This window comes from Solanum dulcamara, chromosome 4, assembly GCF_947179165.1.
Source record: "Solanum dulcamara chromosome 4, daSolDulc1.2, whole genome shotgun sequence".
Taxonomy (NCBI): Eukaryota; Viridiplantae; Streptophyta; class Magnoliopsida; order Solanales; family Solanaceae; genus Solanum; species Solanum dulcamara.
This window is the reverse complement of record NC_077240.1, coordinates 81675868-81690965: the sequence shown is the minus strand read 5'-3', so window position 1 is coordinate 81690965 and position 15098 is coordinate 81675868. Positions and strand designations below refer to the sequence as shown.

The 15098-nt window shown below is 36.7% G+C and overlaps 2 protein-coding genes across 2 annotated transcripts; both read left to right on the top strand.

Moving 5' to 3' along the window:
* Positions 1-235: 235 nt before the first annotated feature.
* On the top strand, positions 236-1995 carry LOC129885221 (peroxidase 57-like). The gene is made up of 2 exons (XM_055959420.1): positions 236-820; positions 1246-1995. The coding sequence occupies exons 1-2, from the start codon at positions 236-238 to the stop codon at positions 1993-1995; spliced, it is 1335 nt and encodes a 444-aa protein (XP_055815395.1).
* Positions 1996-8854: 6859 nt separating this feature from the next.
* LOC129885220 (glutamate--glyoxylate aminotransferase 2-like) lies at positions 8855-14622 on the top strand. The gene is made up of 14 exons (XM_055959419.1): positions 8855-8915; positions 9561-9708; positions 10312-10377; positions 10460-10577; positions 11126-11207; positions 11303-11390; positions 11510-11668; positions 12302-12475; positions 12574-12705; positions 13258-13323; positions 13526-13590; positions 14009-14100; positions 14190-14346; positions 14472-14622. The coding sequence occupies exons 2-14, from the start codon at positions 9592-9594 to the stop codon at positions 14575-14577; spliced, it is 1422 nt and encodes a 473-aa protein (XP_055815394.1). The 5' UTR covers positions 8855-8915; positions 9561-9591; the 3' UTR covers positions 14578-14622.
* Positions 14623-15098: the final 476 nt, after the last annotated feature.

Here is a 15098-nt window from a genome sequence, read left to right as displayed (position 1 = left end):
TTTGAGGGTGAAATTTCTCTTTAATTAGTTAAATTGAATTCATTGGTTTTCAAATTTTTAGCCATTTATTTCCTTAACAGAAATAACTGCCAAGAAAGATCTAACCATCAATAGCCTAAAAGCATTTTTTTTTTGTTCTCTACAATTTATTTATTTATAAGATCATCCAAAAAAGCTCAAATTGAACAAATATTTATCATCATATCACCATTGAGACTTAAAGAAAAAATAAATTATGGCAGCTAAGGTTGGGATTTTTGCAGCTATTTTACTAGTTTGCGCGGTCCTATTACCTTTGCTAGCCTCATCATTTCTGGATCATCGTCCTGAATTTCTAGAACATGATTCTAGTAAGACAGACGTAACGATCCATGGTGATATTAATAATGTTGTTCATGACAATAACAATGACTTCGCGATTCCTAGCTCAAATCATGAGACAAGGAATGAACGGTCCTTAAAGGAAAAGAAAAAGTCGAAGAAGAATAAGAATAAGAACAAGAAGAACAAAAATAGAAAAGAGTCTCACGAACATGATTTTGAGACTTTCAAGTTTGACCACCCCATAATAGGAGGTGGCCACCATGGAGTAGGGGAAGAAGGCGAATTTTCGTATGATTTTCCTGAATTTAACGTATCTACGACTATAGAAAAACACGTACAACCAGAGATTAATGGCGGATTACAAGAGGGATTTTATCAAAAAACATGTCCTCAAGCAGAGCAAATTATCAAAAATGGCCTAATTAGGGCACTTCAAAATGACTCTACTATTGCTGCTGCCATCCCTAGACTTCTCTTACATGATTGTTTTGTCAATGTAAGTTCCTCACCACTCTATGCAATTATTCATTAATTTCAAAAAATTATTTGGGCACCACGAAAGTCATTTTTTTCGGAACAATGGCGGGGAAAATCTTGAAAAATATTTTCAAGTGTTTGGTTGGTGAAACTAAAAAATTGATAACTATATTAGCATATTGGTGAAAAATAATTTTTGGCGACCAAACACCAGAATTTGACTTCATTTTTCGAAAAATATTTTCTTTCGTATCAAATATATACAAAGACAATCTTTAATTTTGGTGTTTGCAACCACGATAAGTCTAATGAAAATAGAGTTTAAGTTTTATACACCGACGATGTAAGAAATATTTAGGTCATCTAAACGACAACTAGTGACTTACTTGATAACCTTCTACGACAGCATATTAAATTACACTATGCAACTTATGGTACATGCAGGGTTGCGATGGGTCAATATTGCTGGATACAACACCAAGTGGTGGGAAGGTAGAGAAGTTAGCTCCGACAAATGGCATTACAGTCAAGGGGTTCGAACTCATCGATGAGATCAAAGCAGAACTCGAGGAAAATTGTCCGGGCATTGTCTCGTGCTCCGATGTTTTAGCCTATTTATCGCGTGACGCCTTTGTTGCATCAGGCCTCCCGCATTACGAGGTGCCAGGTGGACGACGTGACGGTATGGAATCGCTCGAAGAAAACATAGGTGGCAACCTCCCATTGCCTGATGACACAGTAGATAAAATGATTGATCTTTTCAAGAAAAAAGGCCTAAATGCTGAAGATTTAGTTGTCCTAATTGGTGCACATTCAATTGGAGTGGCACATTGTTTCAACTTTCTTTATAGATTGGACACACCTGAAAAAGCCCAAATGGTTGATCCAAGACTTGGTGGTGTTATGAGATTTACATGTAGTAGTGAAATGAGTACAATAGCCTTTGATGCCACAACACAATACAAAATGGACAATGTATTCTACAAGCAATTGTTGATGAAAAAAGGACTTATTGAGTCTGATCAAATTTTGACACAAGATATAAGAACAAGGGGACTTGTCCAAAAATTTAGTGATAGTGAAGTGGGCTGGTTTAGTAAATTCGGCGTGGCCATGAACAAACTCGGGGCAGTGGAAGTGCTCACCGGAAACCAAGGCCAAATCAGGAAACAATGTCGAGTTGTTAACTTATAAATAAGAGTTTCAACTTGTATACACTGAATGGTTGATTCAACCAATGCTCTAAATATGTATCACAATTTGGATGAATAATGTTTTCTTTCGCCATTTCTTAGAAGCGCTTATAAATTAAGCATTCGAAAGAAGGTACAAGAAGATGTAATTTGCTCATTCAAAACATTATCATAGACGGAAAAAAAGGACCTAATCGAACGAGAAATGAAAAAAAATCTTTTACTTTCCTATTTCACTTGAGAATTTTTTTTCGTTTTATTTGTATTTTTCTTGCTTCATCCTCATTGATATGTTGGAATTTAGTCTTGTGTGGTTCTATAAGCAAGCGTTGATGCATAATTCCAATGAGAGTACGAGTAACTTTCGTGTATATATGATATAGTTTAGTCTTGAGTAAGTGCTTACTAAAAATTGAGGGCAAATCAGAAAATAATATTGATAAGCGGTTAACTGAATAGGGATTTAACAGTGTACAATTTCTTTACTTTGTTGGTTTATATAAGTTGAAGTCTACTGGAAATTCGATATATGTAGTGCTTTAACATGTATCACAATTTGAGCCTAAACTACTAGGGTCTGTTGAATCTGTAACCACAATGTTGGCTCCGCCGCTGATTCTTACCTAACTAGTGTAGAGATTCTTAACAATCCTATTTTAGTAAGAAGTTGAAGTAAAAAATGCAACATTTCTTGAGATGTGAGGGGGTAATTGAAGATTTTTCATAGTTAGTGTTGGGGGGAGGAAGTACCACAAATAAAGTTTGATATGACAAATAATGAAAATAAATTGGACACGAGAATTTTACGTGGAAACCCCTCTAAATGATAGAAGGGAAAAACCACGGGGTAGAAGGATCTCACTATTTAATATGGAGTACACAGCTCTCAAATACAAGAAGAAAACAACAATTAACACTTCTCTCTTGTAAAAGGAACAACTACTAAAGAGGACACTCAAGACTAAAATATTTATCTTGGTGTATAACTCTCTTTGTATTCTTACTCTCTCTTTTGGGATAATTTAAATGAGGGCAAGAGGCCCTCTATTTATAGGAGAATGAAAACGCGTAAAATTATTTTACGCGTTTTCAAAACGCGTATGTTCAATTCAACAAAGGAAGGCTACAACAAAGTCATTAGGGAGGCAGCCTTTTTGACTTTGTTGGCCTCCCTTTTTGACTCTGTTGGCCTCCTTTGTTGACTGTCTTTCATTCTCCCACTTGAAAATTTAATTGAGAATCAATTAAGTCTTCACACCATCCTTTCTACCCAATTACTGTAATGTTACGTTTCTGCTAGGCCAATAGAAGATCGACACCATATGAACTTGTTGCTGTTGATCGGCTTCGTAAACATATCTGCCAGGTTGTCATTAGTGTGAATTTTCTGAATATCCACACTGCCTTCTTCCACCTTCTCACGAACGAAGTGATACTGAACTCATATGTGCTTTGTCCTTGAATGAAATGCTGGATTCTTTGCAAGATGCAAAGCGCTCTGACTGTCACAAAACAGAGCAACCTTCTCGTGTTTGTGCTCGAGTTCCTCCAGTAACATCTGCATCCATATTGCCTCTTTGCTAACTTATGTAGCTGCTACATATTCTGCTTCCGTCATAGATGTAGCCACGATAGATTGTAGTTTTGAAACCCAGCTTACAGCTCCTCCAGCAAGAGTAAACACATAACCTGTGGTGGACTTGTTCTTATCAAGATCACCTACATAATCTGAATCAACATAACCTTTAACATTAAAGTCTGATCCTCCATAACACATTGCAACATCTGAGGTACCCTTGATGTATCTCAGGATCCTCTTAACAGTATTCCAATGCTCTCTACCAGGATTAGCCATGTATCGACTAACCACTCCCACTGCTTGTGCAATGTCAGGTCTTGTACATACCATGGCGAACATTAAACTTCCCACTGCTGATGCATACGGTACTCGAGACATCTCCATCCTCTCTGCTTCATTGCTAGGACTCATACTTGAGGATAACTTAAAATTAATAGGAAGTGGGGTAGAAATTGACTTACAGTCTTGCATCTTGAAGCGTCTCAAGATTTTCTTCAAGTAGTTCTTTTGAGAAAGCCAAATCTTCCTATTATTTCTGTCTCGGTGAATTTGCATCCCTAGAATCTTATTTGTTGGTCCCAAGTCCTTCATTTCAAATTCCCTAGCCAACTGTGCCTTTAAATTTGTGAGACGATCTTTGTTGGGGCCTGCTACCAACATGTCGTCAACATACAACAGCAAAATAACAAAATCTTCATCACTAAATCTCTTGTAATAAGCACAAGGATCTGAACTATGTCTGTTGTATCCAAGACTTATAATGAAGGAATCAAATCTCTTATACCAACATCTCGACGCTTGTTTGAGACCATATAGAGATTTGTTCAACCTGCAAACCAAGTTCTCTTTTCCCTGTTCTTCAAAACCTTCTGGTTGGAGCATATAAATTTCTTCTTCAAGCTCTCCATGAAGAAATGCAGTTTTGACATCTAACTGCTTCAAGTACAAGTCAAATGTAGCACACATCGCCAGGACCACTCGAATTGTTGTGAGTCGAACCACCGGAGAAAATATCTCATTGATGTCTATACCTTCTTTCTGAGCGAATCCTTTCACCACCAATCTTGCACGATACTTTTCCACTTGATCATTACCATTGCGTTTGATCTTGTAGACCCATTTGTTTCCAATAGCCTTCCTTCCTTGTGGTAATTGAACAAGATCCCATGTTTATTTTTATGAAGAGCTTCAATTTCTTCTTGCATTGCTTCCACCCACAGAGATGATTCTTGGCCTTTCATAGCCTCATGAAAAGTTAAAGGCTCTCCATCTTCTGTTAATAGACAGTATGCAATATTACTCTCCATAGAATAATCTGAGTGTCAAGCTGGTTCTCTTCTCTCCCTAGTTGACCGTCGAACTTCTGGAGTTTCGATCTCAACTTGCTCTTGTTCTTCGTGCTCTGGTGCTGCTTCAGAAGAAACTGAAACTTCTTTTATTTCTTCAACTTCAACTGTAGTAGTCTCTGATTTTTCTTTTAAAGTGCTACCTTCTTTTGCTTGTATCTTGTTTTCAATAAATACAACATCCCTGCTGATTACCACCTTGCGAGCTGTGGGATCCCACAAGCGATACCCCTTGACTCCATCAGCATACCCTAAGAAAATGCATTCCCTGGATTTTGGGTCCAACTTTGATTTTTCTTGGGTGTTGTACATAACATAAGCAGGACTTCCGAATATATGTAAGCGAGAATAATCAGTTGGTTTTCCTGTCCACATCTCCATTGGTGTTTTCAGATCAATTGCGGTTGATGGTGACCGATTGATCACATAACAGGCGGTTTTGACTGCTTCTGCCCAGAATGGTTTTTCCAACCCTGCAGTTGCCAACATAGATCTTGTCTGTTCCAACAAAGTTCTGTTCATCCGCTCTGCTACTCCATTTTGTTGTGGAGTATATGCCACCGTGAACTGCCGTTTAATACCTTCTTGTTTACAGAAGTTATTAAATTCATCACCAGTGTATTCTCCTCCATTATCTGTCCTCAAACACTTGATCTTTTTCTCAGATTCAAGTTCCACCCGCGCTTTGAATTCTTTGAAAACTGAAAAAACATCTGCCTTCCTCTTGATTGGATACACCCAACTTCTCCTGGAGTAATTGTCGATAAATGACATGAAATATTTCGCTCCTCCTAGAGACTCCACCGGTGCTTGCCAGACATTAGAGTGAACCAGATCTAGTATTTCCTTATTTTTAGCAGAGGAACTGCTAAACTTCAGTCTATTTTTCTTACTGGTAACACAAAGCTCACAAAAGAGTAGTGAAACCTTTTTGAGCCCTGGAAGAAGTTTTTGCTCAGCAAGAATCTTCAAACCTCATTTCGACATATGGCCAAGTTTACAATGCCACATCATCGTTGATTCTTCAAATGAACTTGCTGACGCGGTTGATGCTTCTCCTTCTTGGTGTGTTTCACCTTTAAGCACATATAGATTTGCAGCAAGTTTTTCTGCTTTCATCACTACAAGCGCTCCTTTGGATATTCTCATGACTCCACCATGAGTCTTATACGAACATCCATTATCATCTAGTTGTCCTAAAGACAATAGATTCTTCTTCAAATCTTTTACATGTCGTACCTCCTGAATGGTGCGAACCGTGCCATCATACATCTTTATTTTGATGGACCCAATACCAATAACATCCAAAGCATGATTGTTTCCCATGAACACAGATCCTCCTGAGATAGGATTATATTGATGGAACCATTCTCTCCTGGAAGTCATGTGCCATGTTGCTCCTGTGTCCATGATCCAGACATCAGCAAAACATTTTCTGCCTTCATTATTTGATATTGCCTCACTACATAAAATATCGCCATCATCCGAGGTACATGCAACATTCCCTTGAGCATTTGATGGCTCAGGGTGTTCACTCTTCTTCTTGAACCGACAATCTTTCTTGAAGTGCCCTTTCTTGCCACAATTGTAGCACTTGATATTCTTCTTACTTCTTGATTGAGATCTGCCATGATTGTGACTCCTACTGGGGCCACGTTCAGTTGGTCTTCCTCTCACCATCATCAAAGCTTCAGCTTGTTGCGAACTTGCATGTCTGTCTTCTTTATTTTTGCGCCAATTTTCTTCTTCCAAGATAGCGGCTGCAATTTCATCGAAAACTAGACTGTCAGTATTGTTCGTCAGGTTGATAATGAGTTGATCATACGAGTCAGGCAGACTTTGAAGTAGAAGCTCCGCACGTTTAGTCCACTCTATTTTGCAACCCATTGTTGTAAGTTGCGAAAACAGAGTATTCAAAGTATTGATATGTTCAGTAACTGACATGGACTCTGCCATTCGAAGAGTATACAATCTTCTTTTTAAGAAGATTTTATTATGCAAAGACTTGGCCTCATACAACCCTGTAAGAGTATCCCATATTTCCTTCGCCGTCCGCTTTTCCGCTACACTAGACAACACTTGATCAGCCAGTGCCAAGTGTAGATCAGCAACTGCGTTGCTGTCTATGTCGTTCCACTTGCTGTCATCAACAAAGTCTGTGGGCCTGCCTTCAATTGCAGCTAAGCAATTGTCTTTTCTCAATATCGCTTTTATTTTCATTTTCCATAATGAGAAATTAGTCACATTGAACTTTTCAACGTCAAACTTTGTTGTACTCGACATTGTTATTTGCTTCACACCCTTCTAGATCGTTTCTGAATATTTTTGCGAACAATCGTGACAAACTGTATCGTCACCAAAATTTACTATTCACGTGAATAGTACTATTCACCGAATTTTACTAATCACGAAAATTTACTATTCATGAATAGTATCTTCGCATAAAACAGACAGAATAACCGAGGGCTCTGATACCACTGTTGGGGGGAGGAAGCACCACAAATAAAGTTTGATATGACAAATAATGAAAATAAATTGGACACGAGAATTTTACGTGAAAACCCCTCTAAATAATAGAAGGGAAAAACCACGGGGTAGAAGGATCTCACTATTTAATATGGAGTACACAACTCTCAAATACAAGAAGAAAACAACAATTAACACTTCTCTCTTGTAAAAGGAACAACTACTAAAGAGGACACTCAAGACTAAAATATTTATCTTGGTGTATAACTCTCTTTGTATTCTTACTCTCTCTTTTGTGATAATTTAAATGAGGGCAAGAGGCCCTCTATTTATAGGAGAATGAAAACGCATAAAATTATTTTACGCGTTTTCAAAACGCGTATGTTCAATTCAACAAAGGAAGGCTACAACAAAGTCATTAGGGAGGCAGCCTTTTTGACTTTGTTGGCCTCCCTTTTTGACTCTGTTGGCCTCCTTTGTTGACTGTCTTTTTGAGGGGTAAATAGTTTCAAAAATTCATATTTGGGGGGGGGGGGGTAATTAAGACTTCTCATAATTTAAGTGTGTATTTAATAAAGCGTGTCAAGTTTAAGGGGACTTTTAACTATTAACTCTTTACAAAATACTAAATCACACAGATTGGCAAGACGCAGAGGTTGAGATGGTTCAGACATGTGAAGTAGAGGAACAAAGATGCACTAGTGAGTAGGTGCAAGAGGTTGACAATAATAGATTTAAGGGAGAGGTGATTACACAATTAAGACATGTCACATCTTCAAGTTACTGAGAACATGATCCTAAATAGAAGAGCATGGAGATCAAAAATTAGGATAGACAATTAGTAAATAATCGAGCGATTTTTCTCTTCTCAACGATAGACCATGATTCTAGCCTGAAGCACCTTCTTATTAATTATTACGTTAGCACTATGCTATTCTTCACTTATTTCTTTTATTTTGATTATTTCTACTATTTGATGTCAATATTAATATTTTCATCATAACACGTATTTTCAAAACTCTTCTAAAAAATATTTTTCTTCAATTGATGGTCCATCGAAAACAACTTAAGCTCTGTCAGCGAGCCCATATACGATAGTTAGACTCAGAGTGAGAATCTCAAATTGACCTGACGTTTTTAGTGCCTATGAAACACAAAGAAAATCAATTCTTCCTTAACTAAGTCAAAGAGCGGATTCGTACTATCCTGTTAAACAGTCGAGTTGCCGCTCACAATAACCTAAAAACCTTTTTAAAAAAAATTATTTTATGAAAAAATCTAAAATATAAATCAGGTACTAGTTTTTTTTACCCAAAGACAATAAATGAACTAATCTGGTTGGGCACACATCCCAATGAATCCCATCACTTCATATGATGACAATTCATCATACTGCATGCCTTCCACGTGGAGCAAATAATATGACAAAAAACACCCACAGAAAATAAAAACAATAAAATCATGTTAAACTGCACCATTGTGTTTTTCCATTTCTTGAAATTCCCTTGTTCAAGAGCTAGAGTTATTGAGGTAATTATATTTGTTAAGCAAAAAAGTAAAGTAATTTCAAAACAAGTTCTTGTTCATTGTATTAATTAGTGGTTAAATGTTGTTTATATAATCTTCTTAGAATAGTTTCCACTAAAAATTAACTACGAACTTCGTCGCTAATCTGTTGCTAAATAGCTTTGTAATGATCAAAGTTGTTGATAATTTATGCTAACTTGGTGTTAAATAGGATTAGCGATGAATTTTGATGTTTATCGCATAATTTATCTAAGAAAACATGTAATTAATTGTACATCTTCTTCCAATTTTGAATTCCTTTGTTAAAGATCTAGAATTGTTGAGGTACTCATTTTTGTGAAATTGTTTTATTTATGGTCACTAGATTAGTAGTTAAATGATGTTTATATAGTTCTTGGCTTCATTTCAACTAGAAAAAAGTGAAATTAGCTACGAATTTCGTGGTTGATTTGTCGCTAAATAGCTTGTAATTATTCAGAATCTTTTATAATCTGTCCCTAAATAGGATTAGCGATGAGTTTTGTTGTTTAGATACAAAATTTTGTCTGTCGCTAATTCGTGACTTTTAGTAGTAGTAGTAGTACTCTTACCATTAATTAATTTTATGGTTTCTTTTTATAGTTGATAATTTATTCCTATACGTTGTAGGTTAAAGAGGTGCTATTTTTAATTGTTTATAATGTCGTCTAAGTCATTGGACTATGAGAATTTGAATGAAAATGTGAAGAAATGTCAATATGCCGTTCGAGGTGAGCTCTATCTTCGAGCTTCTCAACTTCAGAAGGAAGGAAAGAAGGTAAGAATTGTTCATGTCATGTTACTGTCATTTTATAGCTTTAATCAGTTCATTAATTCAGTCTATGGACTAGTCAAATGGATTGTGGTTTGTTTCCGCAAGATTTTCACTTTGAGAATAAAAAATATAAAGAAGTAAATATACGGAGAAGCCTGGAGATTAAACATATAGTACCGTATATGTATCTACAAAACAATTTTGACCTATTGATCCACAATGTATTTTTTTGCGGATCGGTGTCTATTGACCCCCCTCGAACAAGAGTAGCTCCTCCGTTTGTTCCAGTAGGTTGTGGTGGAGCTAAGTTTAATGAAGGGATTCAATTGAAGACTACTATTTCAAACTTCAGTTTTCATTGGCGCTTTTAAAACTTTTCACTTTTTGAGCCGAGGGTCTATCGGAAACAGACTCTCTACCCCATTAAGGTAAAGGTAAGGTTTGCGTACATCTTAGCCTCCCCAGACCCCATTTGTGGAATTATACTATATATCAGTAGATGTTGTTGTTGTTTTGCATAACTTATTGTCTAGCAAAACGACCATTTAGTTCATTGAGATTGCTTGTGTAACTATCTAATGCTTGATAATTCCTTTTACTCTGTAGATTATATTCACAAATGTAGGTAATCCGCACGCCCTTGGTCAGAAACCGCTGACGTTTCCCCGCCAGGTTTGGTCTAGTCGCCGAATGACTGTTCTGTGAGACACTTATGATTTTGGTATATGTCATGCATTTATCTCTTTATTTTCAGGTCATTGCTCTGTGCCAAGCTCCGTTCTTATTGGATGATCCTAATGTTGGACTCTTATTCCCTGCTGATGCAATCGCTAAGGCTAAACATTATCTTTCATTGAACTCTGGAGGTCTAGGTATCCTGTCTCACTTAAACTCCGAAAATGTTGTCGCATCCGTGTCAGATCTTTGGAAAGTGCATAGCTTTTGGAGGATCTGACACACATCCGATGGTATTTTTTGAAGAGTCAGAACAACATAAATTTTATGTGGCTTTGTTACAGGCATAGATCCATCTTACATTGCTTCCTCTACTTGTTATGCCTCTCTGTCTCCCGTCTTTATTTCCTTCAAAACTCTCTTCCGTAGAGTTTCTTCAGGAATTACTATCCCCTTATTTCTATGTTTTATGTCAACGTCAGATTATCGTTGTCATCTTTTATTTCGTTTGCGCATTTAACATATTTAAACTTAATAGTTCCTTTTCATGTTCTTAAAATTCTAATCGGTAATCTCTTATAGAAAGTCTTGCATTTATCATCCCGGTTCCTGAGCTCTATCCATTAGCAACTACTCGTATACATTGTCCTTCCGACAGTCAAGACTGTTGTTTTGCCTCAATTTTCCGGCAATCGTAAGATATTTTGTATTGAGAAATGATTTCTTTGTACTTCTGGTCAATTAGGTGCTTATAGTGACTCCCGTGGCATTCCTGGTGTAAGGAAAGAAATTGCGGATTTCATTGAGAGACGTGATGGATATCCAAGGTTATATCCTTTTTTATTTCATTTTAACTGGTCTCTTTGCGGTAACTTCAATTTTAGTTACTGGGATTACATTACTGGTTGTTTCTTTTGATCAGTGATCCGGAACATATATTTCTCACGGATGGTGCCAGCAAAGGAATAATGCAGATATTACATACTATCATTCGGGGCCCCAATGACGGGGTAACTATACAACCAAAATTAGGGGAAAAAGAGGATAACCAATATGTTCTGAATATTCTTTCAGGTTCTAGATTTTACGTGCATCGTAATATTCCTTACCGTTACATACTTCTTGTTAGGTGTTGGTTCCTGTGCCGCAGTATCCACTATACTCTGCTACAATATCATTGTATGGAGGTTCTCTTGTTCCGTACTATCTTGAAGAGACTGCAGATTGGGGTCTTGATATCAATGACCTTCAGCAATCTATTGGACAAGCCCGACAGAACGGAATAACTGTGAGTATATTTCCAGATACGTGCAGACATCCTCGCATGTATGGTTCTGTACATTTCCGATTTTGAGTGAGTTTTAGGCTTTGTTGCTCGGACTCTTCAAAAAATACCGACATGTGCTTGTCCGATAATACAAAGTAGTCCATTTTTGGAGGATCCAACACGGGTCCGGCAACATATTTGGAGAGTCCGATCGAGCAACATAGGTTTTAGGTCGTGCCAGAGTCCACATCTTACAGCACATTCAGGAATTGAGACTTAACAAATATTTTCCGCGACGAGCAAACTTGAATGGCTTTTTTTATAGGGCTGGTTCCCTTCACATTGACACAATTTTACGAGGATTTAATTTATTTACACCGAGAGTGTAGTCAATCTTTTACATTATTAGTATAATTTAACATGTTATGGTTGGTGACTTACTATTTATTCTAGCTTAGAGTTACCTGATTGTGTAAATATTTTTTATACCATCTTGCATGGGACTTAAAATTCTTTGTATATATGAAAGCAAATGAAAACAGGAATACTTTTTAATTTGTGTATGTTTTACTGCATCTTGTGTTATTCTTCATTATAATAATTAGCTTATCCGACTATAATGTGCAAACGACTTAAGTTTATATTATTGCCTAGGTACGAGCAATGGTGATTATAAACCCCGGAAATCCTACCGGACAGTGTCTTAGTGAACAAAATCTAAGACAGATAATAAAATTCTGTTACGAAGAAAATCTGGTGTTACTTGGAGACGAAGTTTATCAGCAAAATATTTACCAAGATGAGCATCCCTTCATGAGTGCACGAAAGGTATATACAAATATAGTTTTTTTCTTGAAGAATTTGTTAACCCACAAATATCATATTGGATCTCGAATAACATCCATGATGTTCCCCAAAATTCGTAGGTTTTATTCGATATGGGTCCTCCCGTAAGCAAGGAACTTCAGCTAGTTTCATTTCATACGGTCTCAAAAGGTTATTGGGGCGAATGTGGACAGCGTGGTGGATACTTTGAGATGACCAACATTCCTCCCAAGGTTTGTTTCTCCATCCCCAATTCGAATGTCAGTAATTGAAGTTTATTAGAAATAATCTTTGCTTCTGCTAAAGTGCTAATCCCTCCATGTTGAGTTACCTTTTATGGTTTAATTTGACAATGCAATTCTTGTCATGAGAGTTAAAGATGTATCGATCTCATTATTTATTTTGTTTTTCATTTCTTTTGGGGGAGGTGCTTCCATGGGCACTTTGTTTATCCTTACTATGTGCACTTGTTGCTCAGACTCTTCAAAAATGTCGACGGGTTCATTTCAGATCCTCCCAAAAATATTGCATTTTTTGAGGATCCTACAGGGTTGTGGCAACATTCTTGCAGTGTCCGAGCAACATACTATCCTAGTATATAGAGATGAGCTTGAGTTAAATTTAAAAGGAATTTTTTTCCGATCAAATGATGTTCTTTTTTCGACTAGACATCAATGAGCTATTCCAAAATGCCCTATGTTATAAAACATTCGAGGGTCGCATTATTTCCCAAGCATAATCTATGTACTACTAAGACATGGCCTTCCTCTAATTTGATGTTGCAGTCGGTTGAAGAGATATACAAGGTTGCTTCGATATCGCTCAGTCCAAATGTACCGGCACAAGTATTTGTGAGTAACTTTTGATCATTTCCTCGAAGATTTATCCTTCCGGAAAGGAAATCTTATTGTGATATAGAATTGGCAATCAACTTTTTCCGATGTAGCAAATTTACCTTATTTTTATGTTATCTGAAAGTTATGGCCAGTTTATTCTCTTTAATCGTAAACCTGTGCTGACAAGAAATGCTTGTATTCTTTCTCGTTTCAACAGTTGGGGTTACTGGCGAACCCACCTAAGCCCGGAGATATCTCGTATGAGCAATTTGCCAGAGAAAGGTATTAATTACTGCTGACATCTCTGTTACATGAAATAATTGAAACTTCATATGTGGAATTGTTGGAGTTAAGAATAGAAAATCTGAATTCTGCTCATTCGGTTTTGAGGTTATGTTGCTCTGACTATTGAAAATGCCAATGGGTGCGCGTCGTAATCCTCCAAAAGTAGGGCATTTTGGAGGATTTGATACGGATGCCTCAACAAATTTGGACAGTCTAAACAACATAGGACTTTTGAGTACCATTGAATATCTTGATGTTGAACTTTGTATCGCTAACTTCTTTTATCGTACTTATCGTGAATACAGAGAAAGCTCAATAATTAGTCTGTTCATCGTTATGATCTTCTACTCGTTTTATGATCTTGCCAATACATTTTTATGAATTCATGACAAATAGTATTTAATACTTGTTGCAGCAAAGGCATCCTCGAGTCACTAAGACGGAGGGCACATATAATGACCGATGGGTTCAATAGCTGCAAAAATGTTGTTTGTAATTTCACAGAAGGCAAGTCATCTCCCGTGTTTTCGTATTCTATATATTAGAAGTTGAAAAGCCACCGATCATTCACATATTACAAGGAAATATTTAAACAGGTGCTATGTATTCCTTCCCGCAAATTCAATTGCCTCCTGGAGCGATAAACGCTGCAAAGAAGCTCGAGAAAGCTCCTGATGTTTTCTATTGTCTGAAGTTGTTGGAAGCGACAGGCATCTCTACTGTCCCGGGTTCGGGTTTTGGCCAAAAGGAAGGGTAAGTACTCTTTTCCAAAGACATGGTCGAAAAGTGGTCAGTTGACGCTATTTTTGTTATCCTAACTGGTCATAGGAGATCATTTCCTACAATTATAGAAAGTGGTTGATGGTTTCTCTATGTAGGGTGTTCCACCTGAGGACAACTATCTTGCCAGCTGAAGAGGAGATGCCATCAATAATGGCGAGTTTCAAGAAGTTCAACGACGAATTCATGGAGCAATACGAATAGCGCTATTCAATTATGTAAAAAGGGCAGTTTGGTGCAGTAAAATTCTAGCTAGCTATGCGTAGGGTCTGACGCTATTCAATTATGTAGAAGAAAAAAAATATGATTTCAGTCTTTATTTTCTATGTTCGACTTTTATCTTTTTGTTTGATGAATTCTCTCTCAAAATTGAACAGTAATTAGTGTTTTGTCAAGCTTTTAAATGTGTGTTCGTATTTTCTTAGAAGTGTATTTTTCATAAAATATCGTGAATTTGATTAGTTATTTTTTTAGTTTGTGTGTTTTCTTCTAAAAGTACCTTATTTTAAAAAGTTGTAATTTTTTAAAAGCGCGTTTTAAATGTACTTCGAATTATTTTTAAACTAGATAAATTATCCGCGCTTTGCGCGATGGTGAACAACTTCATCAAGAGTACATATAACATTCTCTAATATCTGTTTGCCTTTTAAATATTGTATACATCTTTAACTTATTTGTTTTTACTTTTCGAAAATTCATTCAATTCATTATGAGAATTATAATGT

Bases quoted from the DNA above. Each gene is read 5' to 3' on its own strand.
- LOC129885221 (XM_055959420.1), top strand. From the start codon at position 236: ATGGCAGCTAAGGTTGGGATTTTTGCAGCTATTTTACTAGTTTGCGCG. The intron at 821-1,245 runs GTAAGTTCCTCA...TGGTACATGCAG, and splicing joins TACATGATTGTTTTGTCAAT to GGTTGCGATGGGTCAATATT.
- LOC129885220 (XM_055959419.1), top strand. From the start codon at position 9,592: ATGTCGTCTAAGTCATTGGACTATGAGAATTTGAATGAAAATGTGAAG. The intron at 12,476-12,573 runs GTATATACAAAT...CAAAATTCGTAG, and splicing joins CCTTCATGAGTGCACGAAAG to GTTTTATTCGATATGGGTCC. The intron at 12,706-13,257 runs GTTTGTTTCTCC...TTGATGTTGCAG, and splicing joins TGACCAACATTCCTCCCAAG to TCGGTTGAAGAGATATACAA.